The following is an 18862-nucleotide window of genomic DNA, read 5'->3' as shown; positions in this document are numbered from 1 at the left end:
CTGTCATTTCTTTCTCAAAAAGACGGTACAGATGACTTTCACTTTTATCAGAATTAGATTTTATTTATATTTATTGATCCCGACTCTGCAGATCCCTTCCAGTCATACATTGCAATTTCCCGACCAAGAACCAAATGTAAATTTAAGATATCAAAAACATATTACTCATATTTAATTGTGCAATGGGATAATATAACTATGAAGGAAAGGCAAACGAAGACATTCTTCTTAAAAATAGGTAAGCTTACTTGAAAAAATAAGTGCAAACAATAAGATTGTACCAAAACCCCAAATTCCAAATCCTTCATTCAGATTTCCTGAGACGTAACACTTAAAATGTTAGACCTTTGGAAAAATTACTAGTAAAGCTATTTTGTCATTTTTGCAGTGCTTAAAGTATAAAATGTTAACACATCATTAAGGTTACACATGAGGTAAAATCTCATTCAGCTTTTGCTATTTGGGAATATGTGAAATTTCAGTGCAAACCACAACAAAACTAAACATTTTTCCCTGCAAAATATACATCACTTTGAACAAAATAGAGATACCTGCCTTGCCAATAAGTAAAAGTCACTGCCAAGACATAGAGCTGCTTTATATTGCACAGTTTCAGATCATAATCGAATTTGAGTCATGAGGTTGGAAAGAGAGGAAACGCTGTCCCTCAATTTCGAGTCCTCCTCTTCTCCCAGTGACACTCCAGCGAGACGTGTTGATCCATTTGCTCCGAGGACACACGGCAAACTCAGGAAAACCTCTGACGCAATGCCACTCCAACCCTAAAGAGAACACAGAAATGAACGTGGAGCACATCAGGTGTCACCAATTCAATGTACATATAAAATAGTGCAACATTTAGAACGCTACCTGGGCTAATGTGGACACAGAGTGGGCCTTCATCTGATCAGTCAAGATGCTGTTAGTGATATCAGCAATGGAGAGCCCCACAGACCAGGAGCGCTGACCTTTATTCTTCATCATCTCAAAGGCTCTTTTATATATACAATTATAAATGGGTGTTATACATTTGGAGTGTGCACATCTGAATAAATACATAAATTGTGTGTAGTAGGCAGGGGCGGATCTAGAGAAAAAAATAACGGGGTGGCAACAGGGTCAGGGATCATTTCTGGGGTTGAATGAAGCAGGCTTTTGAAGATCTGGATTGCAACTAGTCCTTGAAACAATGCATTTATAAAGTGCCAGGTTGATCACTATGCTAGAATTTAGACAGTTCCAGACAAGGACAAAACCTGGCTGACATCAATGGGGTGGCAGCAACTTTACTACCACCCCTCTAGATCCGCCCCTGGTAGTAGGGCTGTACAACAAAGAGCCAAATTATTGTTACGGCAATATTAGGTGACATAACAACAACATTGCAAGAAACTACAATATGTCACAAAATCTTCCATCTTTGTGGCTAACATGGACAAAAGTAACCCTCAGGTAACGTCTTTATTTTATCACATTGTGCAGCCTTAGTGTGTGTTTATTACTTTACCTGTCTAACAAAGGTTTGGTGGCACTAGATATTGGAGCAATCTCTGGTTTTATACTGGAGTTCAGACCGGTAGTACTCATCACGGGAACTGTCGAGTTACAGTGTTAGAGGAGTTTATAATACTATATAAGGATGGTAACTGTTATAGATATTACAATAGGTATACCTTTGTTGTCTGAAAGCTCTCCTATTACCCATGCTTGCTTGTGCGTGTTGAGGTTGATATCTAAAATACGGCAAAGTCTCTCGGAGTCCAGGTTGCACCCAGCGCCGATCACTCGTGTCGGTGGAAAGCCACTTTGCCTCCAAGCAACATGAGTCATTATGTCCACTTAACACGGAGAACAAGACGTTAACAAAATGTCACTAATTTAAAACCTGATTATGTCTCTTACCAACGGACCTGGTTGAGAAGCAATGACAATTACAGCGTTGGGGCTCAGATGTGCCAGGTTTGGTATGATCCCCCTGTACATTTCAACATTAGTCTGGACTACCTTCACGTACGACTGCTCACTGCTCCAGGCATTAGCGGTTACCACCACAACTCTGGACCCGGCAGATGACGTCAAGTCTGAGAAAAGGACAAATAAGGCCAACTTTAGCATATTCCATAATGATAACCGTATTTTTGGGACTACAAGTCGCTCCAGAGTATAAGTCGCACCAGCCAAGGAATACATAATGAAGAAGAAAAAAATTATATATATAAGTCGCACCAGCTAAGAAATGCATAATGAAGAAGAAAAAGAAATTCCTAGTTCCTCTAGCTCTAGCCATCTAGCTTTTACCCCGCAATTAGCTTTTTTTGTTTTCTTCAGTAACCTCCGCTTTTCGCCAGTCCCGAACAAATTTCTCACTCACCCCACACTTTCTTTCTGCACCTTGATACTGTTCTTTTAAATCTTCAGTGGTACAGGAGTAGCAGATACAAGTACACAAGCCCAGAGCGGCTGTCAATTTGAAAATAACATGTGAAATTATATATTTGGATATCTAAGTCGCACCTGAGTACAAGTCACATCCCCAGCCAAACTATGAATAAAAGTGCAACTTATAGGCACGTCATGGAAGGGACAAAGTAGCGAACAAAGCTCCATAAGCATTATCATCTTTTGTGGTCAAGCGTCAATGCATGCCACACTGCTTCAGGCTGAGTCTCAGACAAAGAAATGACTCCAATACATGTTATGACTCATAGAACCTTTGTTATTAGTGACGTACCTTTGGACACGTCTACTTTTGGGATGCTGAAGATTTCAAGATCTGCACTGCCCCCTTTGGTGGAACTTTCCATAATATCGATGAAGACAAGTTTATCTATTTTACACTGCAAATGGGATTCATAAGTTAAGTGTAAGCACACAGGTAATTATGTTAGGCCAATGCTTTTACCTTTGCTTTAATGCTCATCACAGACGCCATCCCCAAGTCTCCTCCTCCAATAACTGAGACTTTAACGTTCTGTTGATCCTGATATCTGACGCTACCTGAAATGAAGCCATTTACTGATCATTGATTGCTGACAAAATATAAAGTGAAATAAAGTAATATATTATCCAGACCGTCATTAATTTGTAAATTTGACACCATAGCCAGCAGCTCATGAGGATTTTTGTCACTGGGTGTGCTTCTTGAGGACAGAGGAGGATCCTCTTGAAACTTCACGATCATTTCATTTAAGAGACCAACAACTGATGATTTGGGCTGTTTTGAAACATAATCATTAGAACAAAAAACACGATAAACCCCAAAGCTCAACACTGCAATGAAGAAAAGCTTACGTAATCCCAGTTATGCAGTCCAGGCAGATGAATACGTCCCTTGGCATCCACATGTTTTCCCTCTCGGATAACCATACTGGACGTTGGTCTCAAGAAGCAAATGGGAGGAGTGAATGGGAATGAATCTATAAGCCACAACTGAATTGGGAAGTTGTAAGTTTGCCCTGAGAAAGAAGTCATCAATATGAGACCTTTTTACACAAACACACAGTATCTTACAAGCTCTTTTTTTTTTTACCTTCATACTTTACAGGGATATTGCCAATCAATTTCACGAGATCTCTTTGGCTGCTGTCAGTAAATGCTGGAAAAAGTTGCAGAAATTGTATGTAAAAAGTATATACATTGAATTGAATTATAGATACATAATGAGCTGAATACTAATTATATATAAATCAGTTAAATAAATATAAATACATTTTCAACAAATACTTACTGTATGTGCCAGTGGAGGATTTCATCTCTGGGAAGATGCGATTGATTTTCTGAAGTTCCTCAATGGCAACATCGTGGAATTTATACTATAAATAATAAAAAAAAGAACATGAATACATTTGCATAAGATATTACCTTATTTAATTCAATATCACTCAATTTCAGTATCATCCCGCTGATGTCAGAGCGAAGTCACAGAACAAGTTATACCAGTTGCCAAACACACACAGCCTCAAGATTCACAACACACACGTTTCTTCTTAGCATTGATCAGCCGAATATGACTAACCTTAGACAGAATCCGTTTTATTTTCTCCGAACTGAGATCCATCTACTTGGGAACCAGGATTTTTTTTTTATGTTTATGTATATGAAATCTCAGAGAAACTCCTTCCTCTGGGTTTGCCTTGCCTTCAGCTGACTGCTAACCAAACTTCCGCAAATGACCAACTCGGATCACACCCCGCCCGCTCTGAAATCACAAGTACGGCAAGTCAGAGGCACTAAAATATGGGTCTGTGCCAGTGGTTCTCAAAGTGGAGGGGCAAGAGGGTCGGAGGCACAACAGGGGGGCCCCCAAAGCCTGTCTACAAAACAGGCACTATATTGCACTATATCACTATATCACTTTATATCACTTATATCAATGGGATTGGATTTGCATACACCATAGTTAGGTTAGGTTAATTTATTTGTACCCGTGGGTAAATTCGTTTTGCAATTCTGAGAACTAGTCGACACATTAAAACACATTTTACAAAGATAAAACATCACACATATAAAATACAAAACTTGTAAGTGCTCCACATACTAACAGGATGTGCCTTTGGTACAAAAAAACAACTGAAGTTTAAGCCACTTGACAGTAACAAAGATAAAAAACCCGCGTCAGGGGCAATTTGATCCCGACTTGTTCATAAAGGAAAGGGCAGCGGGAACAAAGCTTTTCTTAAAACGGTTCGTGTGGCTCATTGGCATCAAAAAACGACGCCCAGACGGAAGCAATCGAAACTCTGAGTGCAAAGGATGCTCTGAGTCTTTTGCGATGCTTCGTGCCATCCTCTCTAACTGTCTATCATGCAGAAAGTCCAAACTGGTCTGAGGCTGGCCATATGTAAATCCAATCCCATTGTTATTCTATGTCAATTGTGTTTGTCTCACCATATTTTACCTCTGATTTTTTTTAAATCTTATTTATTTTAATATTCTTATGCATGCCCCTAAAGCCTTATAGTTTAAAGTTTTGTTGTTGCACGTCTCACAGAGAAAAAATCCCTGTTTACAAACAATGGCAATAATAACTATTCTGATTCTAAAAGTACATGTATTTTCTTTAAACCAGTGTTTAGCCTTCAGTCATTGCTAGGCGCAGGTTTTTTTAAAATGTAATTTTAGCTATAAAATAAGATGGGATTCCTTTTAAATAGCGAAAATGATGATTATTATTAATATTATTATTGGGGGCCCGCGAGAAAATTGGAGCAACAAGGGGCCACAATGTCCCGGACTTTGGGAATGGCTGGTCTATGGAAGAAATACACCATCAGGCAAAGCAATATATTCTGTTTTTCCAGATTTAACGATTATTATTGACCTTTATTTAACCAGGATAGTCCCACTGAGATTAAGAATCTCTTTTTCAGGGGGGTCCTGGCCCCAGAGGTTAATCTATTGTACATGTTTTTAGTGGTAGGGGAAACCTACGCAGACACGGGGAGAACATGCAAACTCTACAAAGAAAGGCCCTGTGGGAATCGAACCCCAGACCTTCTAGCTGTGAGGCGAGAGCGTCAACCAATTAACGATGTACCACTAATCCTCATCATAAATTAAGGTGTTCACCTAATATTTTTCCTAAAAAATACTTATTAAATTTTTTTTTAAATACACAGAACAACTCAAATCCTGCAATGAAACGAAAATGAACAAAATGCTGTATGTTGAGTCAAGATCTTTTATACAAAGTTACACTGCTCCCCTTTTAGTAAACAGACTTGACTGTCATGTCAAGTTGAACACATGTTGTAAATAAATAAAAGATAACACTAATTCTTTTTAAATATTGTCACACTCTTGAATATTTAAAATGGATTTATAATCATGAATTGAAAATTTAACAACTCCAAGTCAAAAATAGGATGCCATTGCAACCGACATTTAATGCCATTTAAAAAAATTATTTTGTTATATTATTCTGTACAATCTGTGTGTGAACATATCCTTTCAGCACAGTTGGTGTTAGCGCTGCAGTTTTTTAAATGAAAAATAAATAGAATATTTAACAACTGACATCATATTTATGCAAATACATTATCTTTTGCTTAAAAGGCTGTAATTGCATCCACACACTCCTGGAAGTGGAGCTAATGACAAGGTCCATTGGCGCAAGTAAAGGAAGAGCAAATGTTCAGTTATTGGTACTGGTAGCGGTGTGGATTTCACTGTCTTTTTGGCCTTTTGGCGTTTTTTCTTTTCAATTCCTCCTCTTCTTTTTTCTCCTCCTCAAGATCTTCTTGTACGGCCATTTTCAAGCTGATGTAAAAAGAACAATAGTGTAAATAAATAACTGTAACAGCACAAAACCATTTAAAAAGTGATTTTAGGTTCACTGACACTCACCTTCTAGCCTCCTCCTTTTGCATATCCTTCCAACTGCTTTCCATAAATCTCAGGGCATAGTCACTTTCTTCTTTGTATCTGAGAAGCAGAACATGGATAAGAGCAAGATTAAGAAAACGCACTTTGCAGTTTGGAAATATGTATGAGATACTCACCTGGATCGATCATAGCCAAAAATTTCCTTAATGTGCCTAGAAACCTCTTCTTGATCATCATCCCCATCATCAATAAAATCATCCATTTCAGAATCATACTCTTCTTCTTCCTCCTCATATTGTCTCTTGTATGCAGAAGTAATGGGTGGTAGGTTTGGAACTGGGGGATGAAACAGTGTCAAAACATATTCATTTGTGCCAATTCTTATCTTTATGCATAATTAAGTTGGCAATTATTTTACCTGGTGGCCTGTTCATTGGCATCCCGGGTCTCGGCTGCATCCCGGGTCTCGGCTGCATCCCGGGCCTCGGCTGCATTCCGGGTCTCGGCTGCATCCCGGCGGGTCTCGCCTGCATCCCGGCGGGTCTCGGCTGCATCCCGGGTCTCGCCTGCATCCCGGGCTTCGGCTGCATCCCAGGCCTCGGCTGCATCCCAGGCCTTGGCGGCACCCCGGGCCTCTGTGGAAGTCCAGGACGTGGTGGGACACCCGTTTTAGACCCAACCATGTTCTTGGATGAAATGGTTTCAGATACTACAGTGCATTTGGGTGTTCCAGGACCCCCCTTGACACTGCGCCCTGGAGTTGGACCCCCATTATGAGGTCGACTCTGCCCAGCTCCTTGAGGTCTAACTTCACTGGTACCTGGCCTAACACCTGATTTTATTTGTGGTGGACCTCCCGGCCTGGCTTGAGGTTGCGTTGGTTTGCTCGTGCTGCTCATTCCTGGCTTTGTTACATTTGATTTTGCAGTTGTATTAGCTCCCGGCCTTTGTGGTTCTCCTTTTTTCGATAATTGATTTTTTGCAATTGTTGAAGCTAAAGGCCGATTTCCAGGAGTACCCACAGACTTTCCTTGAAGAAACAATGAATTGTCTTTTTTTGGAGAGAGGTCACGTGATGTTGCCATTTTGTGGCTTGATGGAAGTTTAGTCCCCATTTGTTTAGCTGAAACTTGAGAATGTGTAGGTCTTGGTGATATTTTATTGGTTGTTGCATTTGAAGAACCAGATGAACTTGGTTTGACCCGGTCTTTATCTTTATGAAACAATTTGGCTTTATCTCGGTCATTAACACTATATTTTGAAGAGCCGTCTCCTTTATCCTTTTTAACATGCTTGTCCATGCTTCCAGGTATTTTGGGCTTTTGTAGTTTTACATTTTTTTCAAAGGTGGCTTTTGAGGAACTTGAACTAGAGTGAGATCTTTCTCCCTTCACATCTTTATCTATTTTTTTGGCTTTACGCTCAAGCTCCAACTCTCTTATTTCTTCAGCTGTGCGGAGCCGTTCATCCTTTTTCGTTGCCTTGGGTTTTAGGTCAACCGGCTCATGTTGTTTTTTTTCTGCCAGCTTAAGTAAGTCGGCAAAGTTCATTTTTGGTGCCGCACTTTGTTTCATTGAGGGTTTCACGCTACCACTGTTTGAAGTGTTTCTTTGCGGCTCTTCGTCAGACTCAGAATCTGTCTGCTCATATTCAATATTGTCTTCGTCATCCTCGAGGCTGCCTACGTCATTTCTAAACTGCTGTGTGTTAATTCGTCTTGCTTCTTCTAGCATTTCCTGCTTTGATCTTCTTTTCTTAGGGACGTCTACGATCGGAATCCCATTATAACCTCTGAAATTGTCCTTGGTTCTGGAAGCCATGGCACGGGCTTTGCGGTCCGATTTCAACTCTACCCTTTTGGCCAAGAGTTCTTCTTTCTGCTTCTTATCTTCCGTTTCTAAGGGTAGAACAAAACAAGTTAAGTGCTCAGGCAATCAAGATAAGAACACATGCTTCTAGTCGCAAGTAAAATATTGCATATTACTAATACATGAAGTTTAAAAATGTAAATTTGCAGTTAAAACATATTGTTTGGCTTCTTTTTATGCTATGGGGGAAACAATTAGATCAAGGTGGGTCATTACACTGTGGTAATTTCCTCGCATTCTTACCTTTTTTCTTATTATCCATGTGTTGCTTTTTCAGGAGGGCCTGTATTGCCGCCGGGTTTACACCCTTAGACCTGGGGTCTTTCTTTGGTGGCCCAGCTTGTAAACTGTATCTTTTCTGAAAATGTAAAGATATTTAAAAATTCAACTTTTTGTGGGATAAGTTCCACATCTTTGAAACTAAATATACAACGCACAAGGAGGTGTAATTTATGTTAGCAAATAGCAAGCACTTAGCTGTTTATACTCATATTTTTAACAAGTGTAACATATATACATACTTTGAGCTTGGCATTTATCATGTGGATCTTACCTGTGCATGACTGCCGCCCTTATTTTGAGTAGCAATAGATAAAACATTGTCAAAGTCCATCATTTCTGCAGCTGATTTTGACACCTGACGTGTAGCAGATTGTGTTTGCGTTGAGATCTTCAGTGAAAACTTCTCTACTCAAACGCCAAGTACGTCTCAAACAAAACCTCAGCTGCTGCTACGAAGTCCGTTTTCCTCTGAAGAAGAAAAAAAAATCCAATATGACGGAATAACGGGGTTTTGAACGAGGGTCACTTCATCTGTTTGCGTTCACTTCGGTTAGCACAGTTAGCCAATGTCACTGCCCAGCCATCAAAACACCGAAAAATCTCGAAACTATGATGCCTCGACAAAATGAAGTAAAGCCCATCAAACTTGTTCAATGGACTTTTTGAAGAGAAAGGGTAAAAAACACACACACATACAACTTAATCAGTCACAGAGCCACGACTGAAAAAGGATCGAAGAGTAAAGGAAGTGAGGGGGATGAAGTCGCTGCACTTCCGCTTTTGAATAATACAAAAAAAATGTTTAAAAGAATGCCGTGTTCGTGTAAAAATAAGATAAAATAAACAAACAACAGATGAGGTAGTACACTTAGAAATATATATATACATGTATTCTATATATACCATGTAATATTGTGAAATGATGGGCAAATCTACTCATAAATGTACCACAAGGTGTCGCCATTAGACTAGATGAAACGTTTTCTTGTGACGTGCTAAAAATGTTTTGCTTTTTTTTTCTAACCATGTTTTCAATTCTGACCAATATCGGTGTCATATTTGATGACAGATGATGAGTGAGCAGGCCCCGGGTCAGCACAGACCGGGACAAGAACAGACTAAGCTGGTCAGGAGGGCCAGCTCTGTCCTGGGCTGCCCCCTGGACTCTATGAAGGAGGTGAGGGACAGGAGGGTATTAGCCAAGCTCACCTCCATCATGGACAACACCTCCCACCCACTGCACGGGACTGTAGAGGAGCTGAGCAGCTCGTTCAGTGGCAGACTGAGACACCCTCAGTGCAAGAAGGAGTTAGACTGTACAACAAGACTGTAAAGTGACATGCGCAATAACCCCTCTGTAGAAATACATGCAATAATCCCTGTATTTGGTAAGTATCACTTCCCTGCATCACTTTATCAATCACTTGCACTGTGATATAAACCTGCATGTAAGTCCTTGGTAGTCACTGTACACGAGATACCACTATGTTACTATTTAATTGTTTATTTTTCTCAAATTTTCTGCCTATTTGCACCCCCTGAGTGTTTCTAAGAGGTGAATGTAACAAATACATTTCTCCATTGTGAGATCAGTAAAGGCTATCTTATCGTATCGTATCGTATCGTATCGTATCGTATCGTATCGTATCTTATCTTATCTTATCTTATCTTATCTTATCTTATCTTATCTTATCTTATCTTATCTTATCTTATCTTATCTTATCTTATCTTATCTTATCTTATCTTATCGTATCGTATCGTATCGTATCGTATCGTATCTTATCTTATCTTATCTTATCTTATCTTCTTTATGCATGCCCTTATAGCCTTATAGTTTTAAAGTTTTATGGCATATATTTTGTATCTAAAGCCTGTGTTGTATGCTTTATGTTATTTTGTTTGCATGATTGTACCGAGAAAAAGTCCTAGTTTGTGAACCTGTTCCCAAACACAGGCAATAAATACTACTCTGATTCTGATTCTGAAAATATATCCTTTAGGTTTTAGAGTTATAAGATATAGCTTATAGTACACATATATAAAACGTGACGGCAAATTGCATCTTTTTAGCAGCCTATTCAAAAGCCAACATGCATGTAAATAAAGGCCATCTGCTTTAAAATGTAAACACCATGTGACCCCTCCTCTCGGGGCGTCTCTGACACGAGGCTCCGCCCAATTTTCCCACAAATCTCTGCTCCCATTGGTCAGCGCGGAAAGCTTCGACCACGTTTCCGCCGCGTACTGGACGTCGGACCGCCCCATCTCCGAGAAGACAAAAACAATCCGCATCCCCAGTTGTGCAGCGAGATCCTGGAAGCACACAAACTTTAGCAACCCATCGCCCTTTTTTCGCAAATATCTGGACCAAAAATGGTTTCTCCGGTCACAGTGGTGAGTGAGCGGTGCTTTGCTCCCGGGGCAATTCTTTTCAACAGGGATAAGCCGAAGCTGCTAAAGCTAATGTTAACTTTGTGGTTGAGCTGTCTCTTCTTCTTTCTGTTATTGTCCTTTTGTTGAGATGTAATTACCACGAGTCACGCGTTTCGTCCTTTTTTTCGTAAGACTTATCTGGTGATACACGTGTAATGTGATAGAAAGAGCTACAGTTCCGTGATACATATGTTATCAAAAACATCATCCTGCCAGGTGTGAGCGTAAAGCGCACGAGGGAAAATGACAGGCAAAAGTTTCACGTCGGCACGTTGTGTTTGGCCTTTTCAATCTATCACTTTTGGTCCTACATTATGGTACAGGCCTATTATACGTTGCCGACGCGAAGACGTTTCTACACATTTCCAAAAGCAGTCTCGAACAAAAAAGGAATCATGTGACGGCCTTTTTGTCTTTGCTTCTTTCCTGTTCTCTCCAGCACCGCATGCGCAAACCCAGCTGTAGGTGGCTATCTTTTCATCTTCCCTGGTGTGTTTTCACCATGGTCTTTCCATAGTCTATTGTGCAACATAGCAGTAAACATCTATTTTAATCTATTTTTATTTCAACAAAAAAAGAAAGAAGAAAAAAAACTTGAAAGTCATCCAAGTTTTCCTTCCACAATCTGCCAACCTATATTTTGCTGTTCTACTTGTCTCACCTCAAGTCAAATAGCTACATAGCAATAACTTTGTCATATGACTCATGCAGCTGCTGCATCTGCTTAAGTTACAGCTTATGTCGGTCAGTTGGGGTCCCACTGGACTGAGTGCAGGTCATTTGATAATAATTATAAAGAATGTCTGTAACATTAAATTGACAACAACAAAAAAGTATGCACAAATAGTATTTCGATAATTTCAAAAGCATTCATCTCTTACTGCAATGAAGCCTACATCAGGGCAGGATTCTTGAACCTTTACGGACCAGGAACCTTGTTTGAATAGAAGACACACAAGAATCCTTGAACATCCTCCACTCCCAATCAATGTGGCATTAAGATGGGTGATTTCACAATTAACATTGAATAATTACAAAATGTGTTTTTAAAATAACAAGCCTTAGAGAATGAAAACAATCTGTGAACGCCTACACATTTTCATTAGTGCATTGTGGAAAGGTTGAGTAGCCATCATTAATGTCCTTTTACCCCCGACACACAGCCGCCTCAATCAATTATAGAAAAAATGTAAAGGGTAGCACATCAGTAGTTCATATATCCAGACAGAAGTACTCACATATTTCTTTATTTGGTTACAACATAGAGTAAACGTTAATGCGTTTCGGCATAAGCCTTCCTCAGAGCATTTTCATTGACCACACTTTGAGAATAGTGGCCTATATACCCCCCTGCTCCCAGCCCTGGACACTACTTTGCCTACCTTCAACAAATATTAACTACAGTGTTCATTAACAATGGCTGACGTTCCCTCGCTCAGTTATAAAACACACAGCATCCGCCTAACACTGAACTCGAATTGAGCAGTTCTTTGTTATAGTGCATTGTGGAAAGGTTGAGTAGCCATCATTAATGTCCTTTTACCCCCCGACACACAGCCGCCTCAATCAATATGAGTACATGAGGCAAATAGCCAACCTCAACTGATATGAGATGTGCAGTAATCTTCCGATAAACATTACGTATTCATTCTGTGTTAGGTTCCAGAATCCTAGTCTTTCAGGGAAAGGCAACATGCAAACAAAATAAAATGTTGTAATATGAACGGGTGTTAGATTTTCACGACAAATTAATTGACAACAAACTCCACAAAGCTTTTTTACTATAGCATTTATATCTGAGTTGGTTTTGCCTGAGAGTATTATTGTCCCTGTTACTTATTATATATTATCTATTAGACCTATATTGTTTGATAAAACGGCAACAATGATCACAACAAAAATATTACAAACAAAAGATATAGTAACTACACAAGCAGAAAATTACGTAAGATAAAAAAAAATGCTTTCCCCCATGTATTTATTGTTTGTAAAGAACAAAAACAACCACCCTCTCTGTCTATGGTCATGCAAATGATGGAAAAAATGTGTTGTTTTTAGATTGGGGTCACCAACCTCAAGAGTATTAAGTTGTTTGGGGGCACCAGTTTAAAAAAAAAACAACCCACACTTTTAACCAATTAGTGAGTCATAAGATTAGAAACAACTATTCATGAAAACCAAATACCAAAAAACAGTACTTTTTTAAAATCCCTGATGCCACCAAGGATCGGGAACTTGTGTTAGATGTATCACAATAGGCCTTGTGGATGATTCTGTAATCTGATTAGCCCTATATTCTGGCCCTACCACTGTCCATGATCATAAACTATGAACCGAGGTGACCCAGCCTTTTCTTTTTTTTTCTCACCTCTTACTTTCCATTGCCCTCTTGCTTATGCCCTCCTAAATCCAGCTGTCACCCACATGCCTGAACACTTCCCCTCCTCCCTCTTTAGTGGTGCAATTTCACTTCTGCCTTCCCTGCCTTTCTTCTGCTCTACTTGCTTATTCTTTTATAAACAGTGCATCTAAGCATCATTTAGCTCTGCACCACTCTCCACAGAATGCCCCTCGGATAACCCTCGTATGGGGGTTCCCACTGTATTTGATCTATTACATTCCCCACTTTGCTTTTCAGCCTCCAGGCATCTGAGCTCCAGTGAACCGCAGCCTGCCTCAGCCCCCTCCTAATATTCTTAATTCTCCTCCCTGACTGATCCTCATGGGATCTGTGCTCCCAGCATCCAGATTCTGAGAAATGTACGGGGGTGGTCACTTCTGAGGTGTTGTGAAATATGCCTCCCTGTTGAATGTTAGTTACCCCTACTGTTACAATCTATTTGCACAGAAATAAATATGGCTAGTTCCACTGAGTTGGGAGGAAATACGACACCCATGTAAGATGATTGGCATGGAAAATTACAAAACACAGTAAAGTAAAGTGAAACTTTGCAATAATATTAGGAAGCTCAAAGTCTGAGGTTTATGCTAGGCTCGTCCTTTCAGTTCTCTTCCTACCCACAGATCATGCATTACAGACTTAGCCATGCAACTTAGCGCCCACAAAGAACTGCTTTAGAGAAGTAGTTAATTTTAGACACTCATGTTCCCCTTCATTGGTCAAAGATATGGCGTAAGGAATTGGCTACACTGTGTGCCCTTGGTCTTCATCTTTTTCTGTCAGCAGACAAAGCCATAGTAGTATCATATTTATCACGAGATTAAACAAACCCCCAATAGACACAATGATTGAATGGGCTTTGTGTTTTCTAGGTCAAGAGCGAAGGCCCGAAGTTGGTGCCGTTCTTCAAAGCGACCTGTGTCTACTTCGTCCTGTGGCTGCCCACCTCCAGCCCCTCCTGGTTTAGTGCTTTGATCAAATGTCTGCCCATCTTCTGCCTCTGGGTGTTCTTGCTGGCCCATGGTTTTAGTTTTCTGGGTGAACACGCCAGCGCCCGGAAGATATTGGCCGGCCTTATATTTTCAGCTCTGGGGGACGCCTTCCTCATCTGGCAGGAGCAGGGATACTTTGTTCATGGTATGGAGCAACTTGACATTATTTTTCTAAAGGCAGTCAAATAAAAAGTGAGTTGTCTAATTATTTTGTAAAATGTATTGTTCTAAAAGGAGTAGAGGTGTTCAAATACTGTCGACTGGACTGAGTTGTTTGAGTTAAAGGGATATTTCTGGATTTTTGACATAGGGCCTCATTTCCTAGTTTTCCAGAGTGTTGTTAGATTTTTTTAATTTTTATTCATGCAGTCCTTATATTTGAAGGGTTCAGTGGTGCTAGGCTAGTGCTAAGCTAGCGCATGTCTATGGTAGCTAGTAGCTTGCATTAAAAAATGCTTCAAAATCATCAGGTAGTCCTCCAAACGTTGCCATATCTGATTTGTAGAAAGCTCCTTTGTGAAGTCCATGTGTAGAAAATGCCGGCCCCAGGTAAACAAACTACTGTAGATCCGGTAACCAAGCTTACAACCAGGAAGCTGATGCTGCTCAAATATAAGTTATTTTAAATGCAAAATGGTTATATTTCAAAAATGATTTAGTCAACACAGACATTTATATCGGTAGTCTGGTGTTATAAGTGATTTGCCTCAGGTGCACTGTGCTTGGGTCAGACTGTCTTTAATGCAGGTTACTAGTTACCATAGACATGCCCTAGCCTAGCACTAGCCTTGCACTAGCCTAGCACTAGCCTAGCGCCACTAAACTCTTCAAATATAAGGACTGCATGAATTAAAAACACTCTGGATAACTAGGAAATGAGGCGCTCTATAAAAAATCCTGAAATATCCCTTTAAGGAAGTTTACCTCTTTTCTCAGAGACTTCTTCTTACTCATAGGTCATAATACTAACCAGCTTATACTAAACTACCTAGTCATATCTTATGACTTTTGAGCGAGACGCCTCTGAGAAGAGGTGAAACGCCCTCAACTCTGCGCAGTCGACTTTTTTTTTGAAAATCTCTACTATGATGGAACATTTCTTGATGGCTGGGAGCTTAAAGGGACTAGATGCAAGTTGGTCAGTTTTATACTCACTATTAAACACAAAGTATGTTAACACAATATGTTTGTCTGGAGCTCTGCCCCTTGCAACATGATGGGATATTTAATATTGACAATATGTTTCATGCAATCATATAGTCTGATTTTAGTCTGTTTATGCTTGTGCTTCAATTCCATAATAATTCACAATAATCATTTGATTATCATGAATTATTAAGTACTTGTTTATCCCCCTACAGGTCTTCTAATGTTTGCCATCACCCACATCCTCTACTCATCCGCCTTTGGGATGAAGCCTATTAACGTGCGCGCAGGCCTCGTCATCACTCTTGCATCTGGCCTGGCCTACAGCCTGCTGTACCCTTACCTCTCCGGTCCTTTCACCTACCTGGTGGCCGTCTACGTGGCCCTGATCGGCTTCATGGGCTGGAGGGCAATGGCCGGCCTGCAGTTGGCCAACGACCTCTGGACCTGGACCAAGCTGTCAGCCTGCCTGGGCGCTGTGCTCTTTATGGTCTCTGATCTCACCATTGCCGTAAACAAGTTCTGCTTTCCCGTACCTCACTCTCGCGCGATCATCATGGCGACCTACTACGCCGCCCAGATGCTCATCGCGCTTTCGGCCATAGAGTGCCAGGATGTTGAGGTGGCACGGAAGAGATTGTGAACTGTAACCGAGGGTGGGACAGGCGAAACGAAGGGGCGCCCTTTGGTCCCGAGTGATGAGAATGGACACATCTCACTGCCCGAATCCCACCCCTTGACCTCCATCTTCGTGTGGCGCTCCCACACTTTTGCCGTTACCGTGACAACTGGTCCACTCAAGTCTTCACATGCCTGTAATTGTTTTATATGAGGGCAAGGTTCCTGCTAGCAGATCCAATCACAGATCTGAGACAACCTAGTTACCACAGACTCTAATATAGCGATATCAAGTAGAATGTGAATGGCTGTGTTGTAATTTCATTTGAGCATGTCACTGGGGGCTGAAGTGGCGCATGTAGAAACAGCTAAGTGTATTTGACTTGTACCTCGCATTTCCATCGAAGCGCCCAATGGTTTAACGTGGTCCAACAACATTAAGGTATGTCCTGTTTTATTCACATTTTTTCATGTAAGAAGTTTTCATAAGGGAGTATGTATTCATCCATGTGTGGCTTTTCACTCCCACCCTGATTCTAGGGTGCTATTTAGACCAGCCAATGTCTATGAAGAAGGCCAATATCATTTCACTAGTGTTTGCCGTAGTTTGCTTAGTTCAACCAGCCCTCTCCTGGTCCCTAATAACATGTCCCCGTTGACCTGAAAGGAGGGAGGATGCAGGTAGTGCTCCATGATGGTTGTCTGTGCTATTCATTGGAAATGCTGTTTTTTGCGGTCACTTGCAAAATGTGACTCAAGATGTGGTTTTTTTTTAATTACAATTGCCTCTTGTCATAAACAAGCCATACCTTTAGGGGCTTTTAGTTTACTTGCCACTTGTGATACAAAGAAAGACTGATCCCTACTGATTTGGTTTATTAGGAAAAGTCAGTGGGGTTCTTCCACTGGATAAGCAGAGTTTGTAATCACCCGGGATGCTGTGACAACTGCAAAGCAGAGGCTTTGTTTTTAGTAAACAGTGTTTTTTAACTTCGGTATGCATCATGCATAACAGAGTGTATTACCTCACATGTATGTGTAAGTATCTCGGGTATCATGTTCATTGGCCACTTTTTGTTTGATTCACTCTTGGTGGATTAGACACCACAGATAATCTACTCTATGGCTGGGTGATGTTTTTGTCACAATGTCCTCTTTACCTCACAGTAAATCATTTTAAGTGTCTTATACAGCCCCTGAAGGTGAATACTTTAAATCTTTCACATACGTTTGCTTGTGTGCCTGTGTGAAAGTCAGCTGATCAAGTTTTTGACAAGTCAGACAAAACTCCTCTGCTAAATGGAGGAGAAACACTACTTAACCTGTCACAATGCTCTTACATAACAAATACTGTATCCATACAACCATATTCCGTCAAAACTCACTCTGAGACCAGATATCTTAACTATGAGCATTTACACAGAAATGTTCTCACTGATGCGTACGTAAGATATGTTCATGAAGGCAGGTAATACCACTAACAGATATTTAGTTAAAAGAATATACTATAATGATAATATTGTGCCCTTCATTTTAAAAATGTAGTACATAGATTATTTTGTATCATACTCTGAATGGAAAAGAAGCAAACCCATATTATGGGTTACGGCTACGCACAAAAACACATGCTAAAATGTGCACCACCATGGAAGATCTGCTGGCAGATCTTGGTGTTGACAATAATAAAGTCTTTTTGAATAACCAAAACAAACAGTGCACCTTCAGGCTGACCCGAAAGACATTGAGAGCAGTGTCCTCTGGCCTCACCAGAGAGATCCTTGACATTTCCTCCGGCCTGTCAGCACAATATTTCTGCTTTGTCAGTCACCAGTCCTTTGCTGTGACCAGGTTTTTTGCATAAGTAGCACAGTTCCCACAATTCCCACTTCTCTTTTCATTCAGACTCATGTTTGTCAGCTTAAGAAAAACAATGAGCTGACAGGCTCCCTCTGTGCTCTGAGGTTAGCCTCTAGCCATGTGATTACCATGAGCAAATTCACAAGAAAAGCTATTTTAACTGGCGATGATAATGACCATGGTACAATTGAAGCTACAATGGGCCCTGACCTGGATTTACTCAATATTAGAACCAAACTGCCCTCTCCAGATTGTTGGAGCTACCTCCGCAATGCAATAGTCATTTTATAAAGCAATAGAGAGGCTTCCTTACTGCCTGTACTCAAATTTAACTTAAGCCCTTGAGCCAATTTCCATTTCATCCTAACTCTTGCAACTCAATCACTCTTCTGTGTCAGGGGCCCACACGTTGGTAACACCGGTCATTCACGTATGGTGCAGTGTTATTGTCGAGCGTTACTGTAGCTGGATTTAGGTGAGGTGGTGAAATCTGACACAGAGAAGGCTCCCTCTCCCTCGTCCCGTCCGCAGATGGTAGGCCAGTGGGGGCATCACTTTACCTCAGCCTGTCAGCGACCCTGTTGTTTAAAGCTTTTATGTGCACAGACAAAGGCGAGATGGGAGAGCTGTGGGGGGAGGATGGTCACCTAGAAGCTTTGGCTGCTGAAATTGTAGTTGATGCTATAATGTTTTGATATAGAATTACAGCACTTTTTATATGTTGAATCTTATTTTTATTTGACAATTGAAATTCAAACTATTGCTGTTCATCTACCGTGCTTATTGAAGTCATTGTCTCTCAAACGGAGCTTAAGAGAAGTATGTAAAACCAAGCCATGATCCTTCGTAAGATGAAACCGATCCTACTGTGTTGTGCACTTTTATTATCCTGAAGTGACGCCTGTGATGCTACAGCACACGCTCTGTATTGTATCCATTCA

At 40.6% G+C, this 18862-nt stretch overlaps 3 protein-coding genes across 4 annotated transcripts; 1 reads left to right on the top strand and 2 right to left on the bottom strand.

Moving 5' to 3' along the window:
* Positions 1-46: 46 nt before the first annotated feature.
* On the bottom strand, positions 47-4160 carry uevld (UEV and lactate/malate dehyrogenase domains). Its single transcript, XM_079567340.1, has 12 exons — positions 4016-4160; positions 3728-3812; positions 3530-3595; positions 3292-3455; positions 3073-3214; positions 2903-2997; positions 2732-2837; positions 1911-2081; positions 1674-1838; positions 1508-1595; positions 871-994; positions 47-782 (listed from the first exon to the last, which is right to left on the bottom strand). Exons 1-12 carry the CDS (start codon positions 4055-4057, stop codon positions 618-620), a joined length of 1413 nt encoding a protein of 470 aa, XP_079423466.1. The 5' UTR covers positions 4058-4160; the 3' UTR covers positions 47-617.
* Positions 4161-5685: 1525 nt separating this feature from the next.
* On the bottom strand, positions 5686-8829 carry spty2d1 (SPT2 chromatin protein domain containing 1). Of its 2 annotated transcripts, XM_079567052.1 has the most exons (7): positions 8746-8829; positions 8436-8550; positions 6891-8221; positions 6743-6830; positions 6501-6660; positions 6346-6423; positions 5686-6258 (listed from the first exon to the last, which is right to left on the bottom strand). In XM_079567052.1, the coding sequence occupies exons 1-7, from the start codon at positions 8806-8808 to the stop codon at positions 6165-6167; spliced, it is 1929 nt and encodes a 642-aa protein (XP_079423178.1). In that variant the 5' UTR covers positions 8809-8829; the 3' UTR covers positions 5686-6164. The 2 variants fall into 2 exon arrangements, with proteins under 2 accessions (XP_079423178.1, XP_079423177.1); XM_079567051.1 differs by having other exon boundaries at positions 6743-8221.
* A 1886-nt stretch (positions 8830-10715) lies between these two features.
* On the top strand, positions 10716-17424 carry tmem86a (transmembrane protein 86A). The gene is made up of 3 exons (XM_079567500.1): positions 10716-10868; positions 14181-14445; positions 15662-17424. The coding sequence occupies exons 1-3, from the start codon at positions 10848-10850 to the stop codon at positions 16087-16089; spliced, it is 714 nt and encodes a 237-aa protein (XP_079423626.1). The 5' UTR covers positions 10716-10847; the 3' UTR covers positions 16090-17424.
* Positions 17425-18862: the final 1438 nt, after the last annotated feature.

This window comes from Gobius niger, assembly GCF_951799975.1.
Source record: "Gobius niger genome assembly, chromosome: 12".
Classification (NCBI taxonomy): Eukaryota; Metazoa; Chordata; class Actinopteri; order Gobiiformes; family Gobiidae; genus Gobius; species Gobius niger.
This window is presented reverse-complemented; position numbering and strand designations above follow the sequence as displayed.

Bases quoted from the DNA above. Each gene is read 5' to 3' on its own strand.
- uevld (XM_079567340.1), bottom strand. From the start codon at position 4,057: ATGGATCTCAGTTCGGAGAAAATAAAACGGATTCTGTCTAAG. The intron at 3,596-3,727 runs GTAAGTATTTGT...AACTTTTTCCAG, and splicing joins ATCCTCCACTGGCACATACA to CATTTACTGACAGCAGCCAA. The intron at 2,082-2,731 runs GTACGTCACTAA...TCCTTTTCTCAG, and splicing joins AAAAGTAGACGTGTCCAAAG to ACTTGACGTCATCTGCCGGG.
- spty2d1 (XM_079567051.1), bottom strand. From the start codon at position 8,808: ATGATGGACTTTGACAATGTTTTATCTATTGCTACTCAAAATAAGGGC. The intron at 8,551-8,745 runs GTAAGATCCACA...TTACATTTTCAG, and splicing joins AGGGCGGCAGTCATGCACAG to AAAAGATACAGTTTACAAGC. The intron at 6,424-6,500 runs GTGAGTATCTCA...TCTGCTTCTCAG, and splicing joins TTTGGCTATGATCGATCCAG to ATACAAAGAAGAAAGTGACT.
- tmem86a (XM_079567500.1), top strand. From the start codon at position 10,848: ATGGTTTCTCCGGTCACAGTG. The intron at 10,869-14,180 runs GTGAGTGAGCGG...TGTGTTTTCTAG, and splicing joins TGGTTTCTCCGGTCACAGTG to GTCAAGAGCGAAGGCCCGAA. The intron at 14,446-15,661 runs GTATGGAGCAAC...ATCCCCCTACAG, and splicing joins GCAGGGATACTTTGTTCATG to GTCTTCTAATGTTTGCCATC.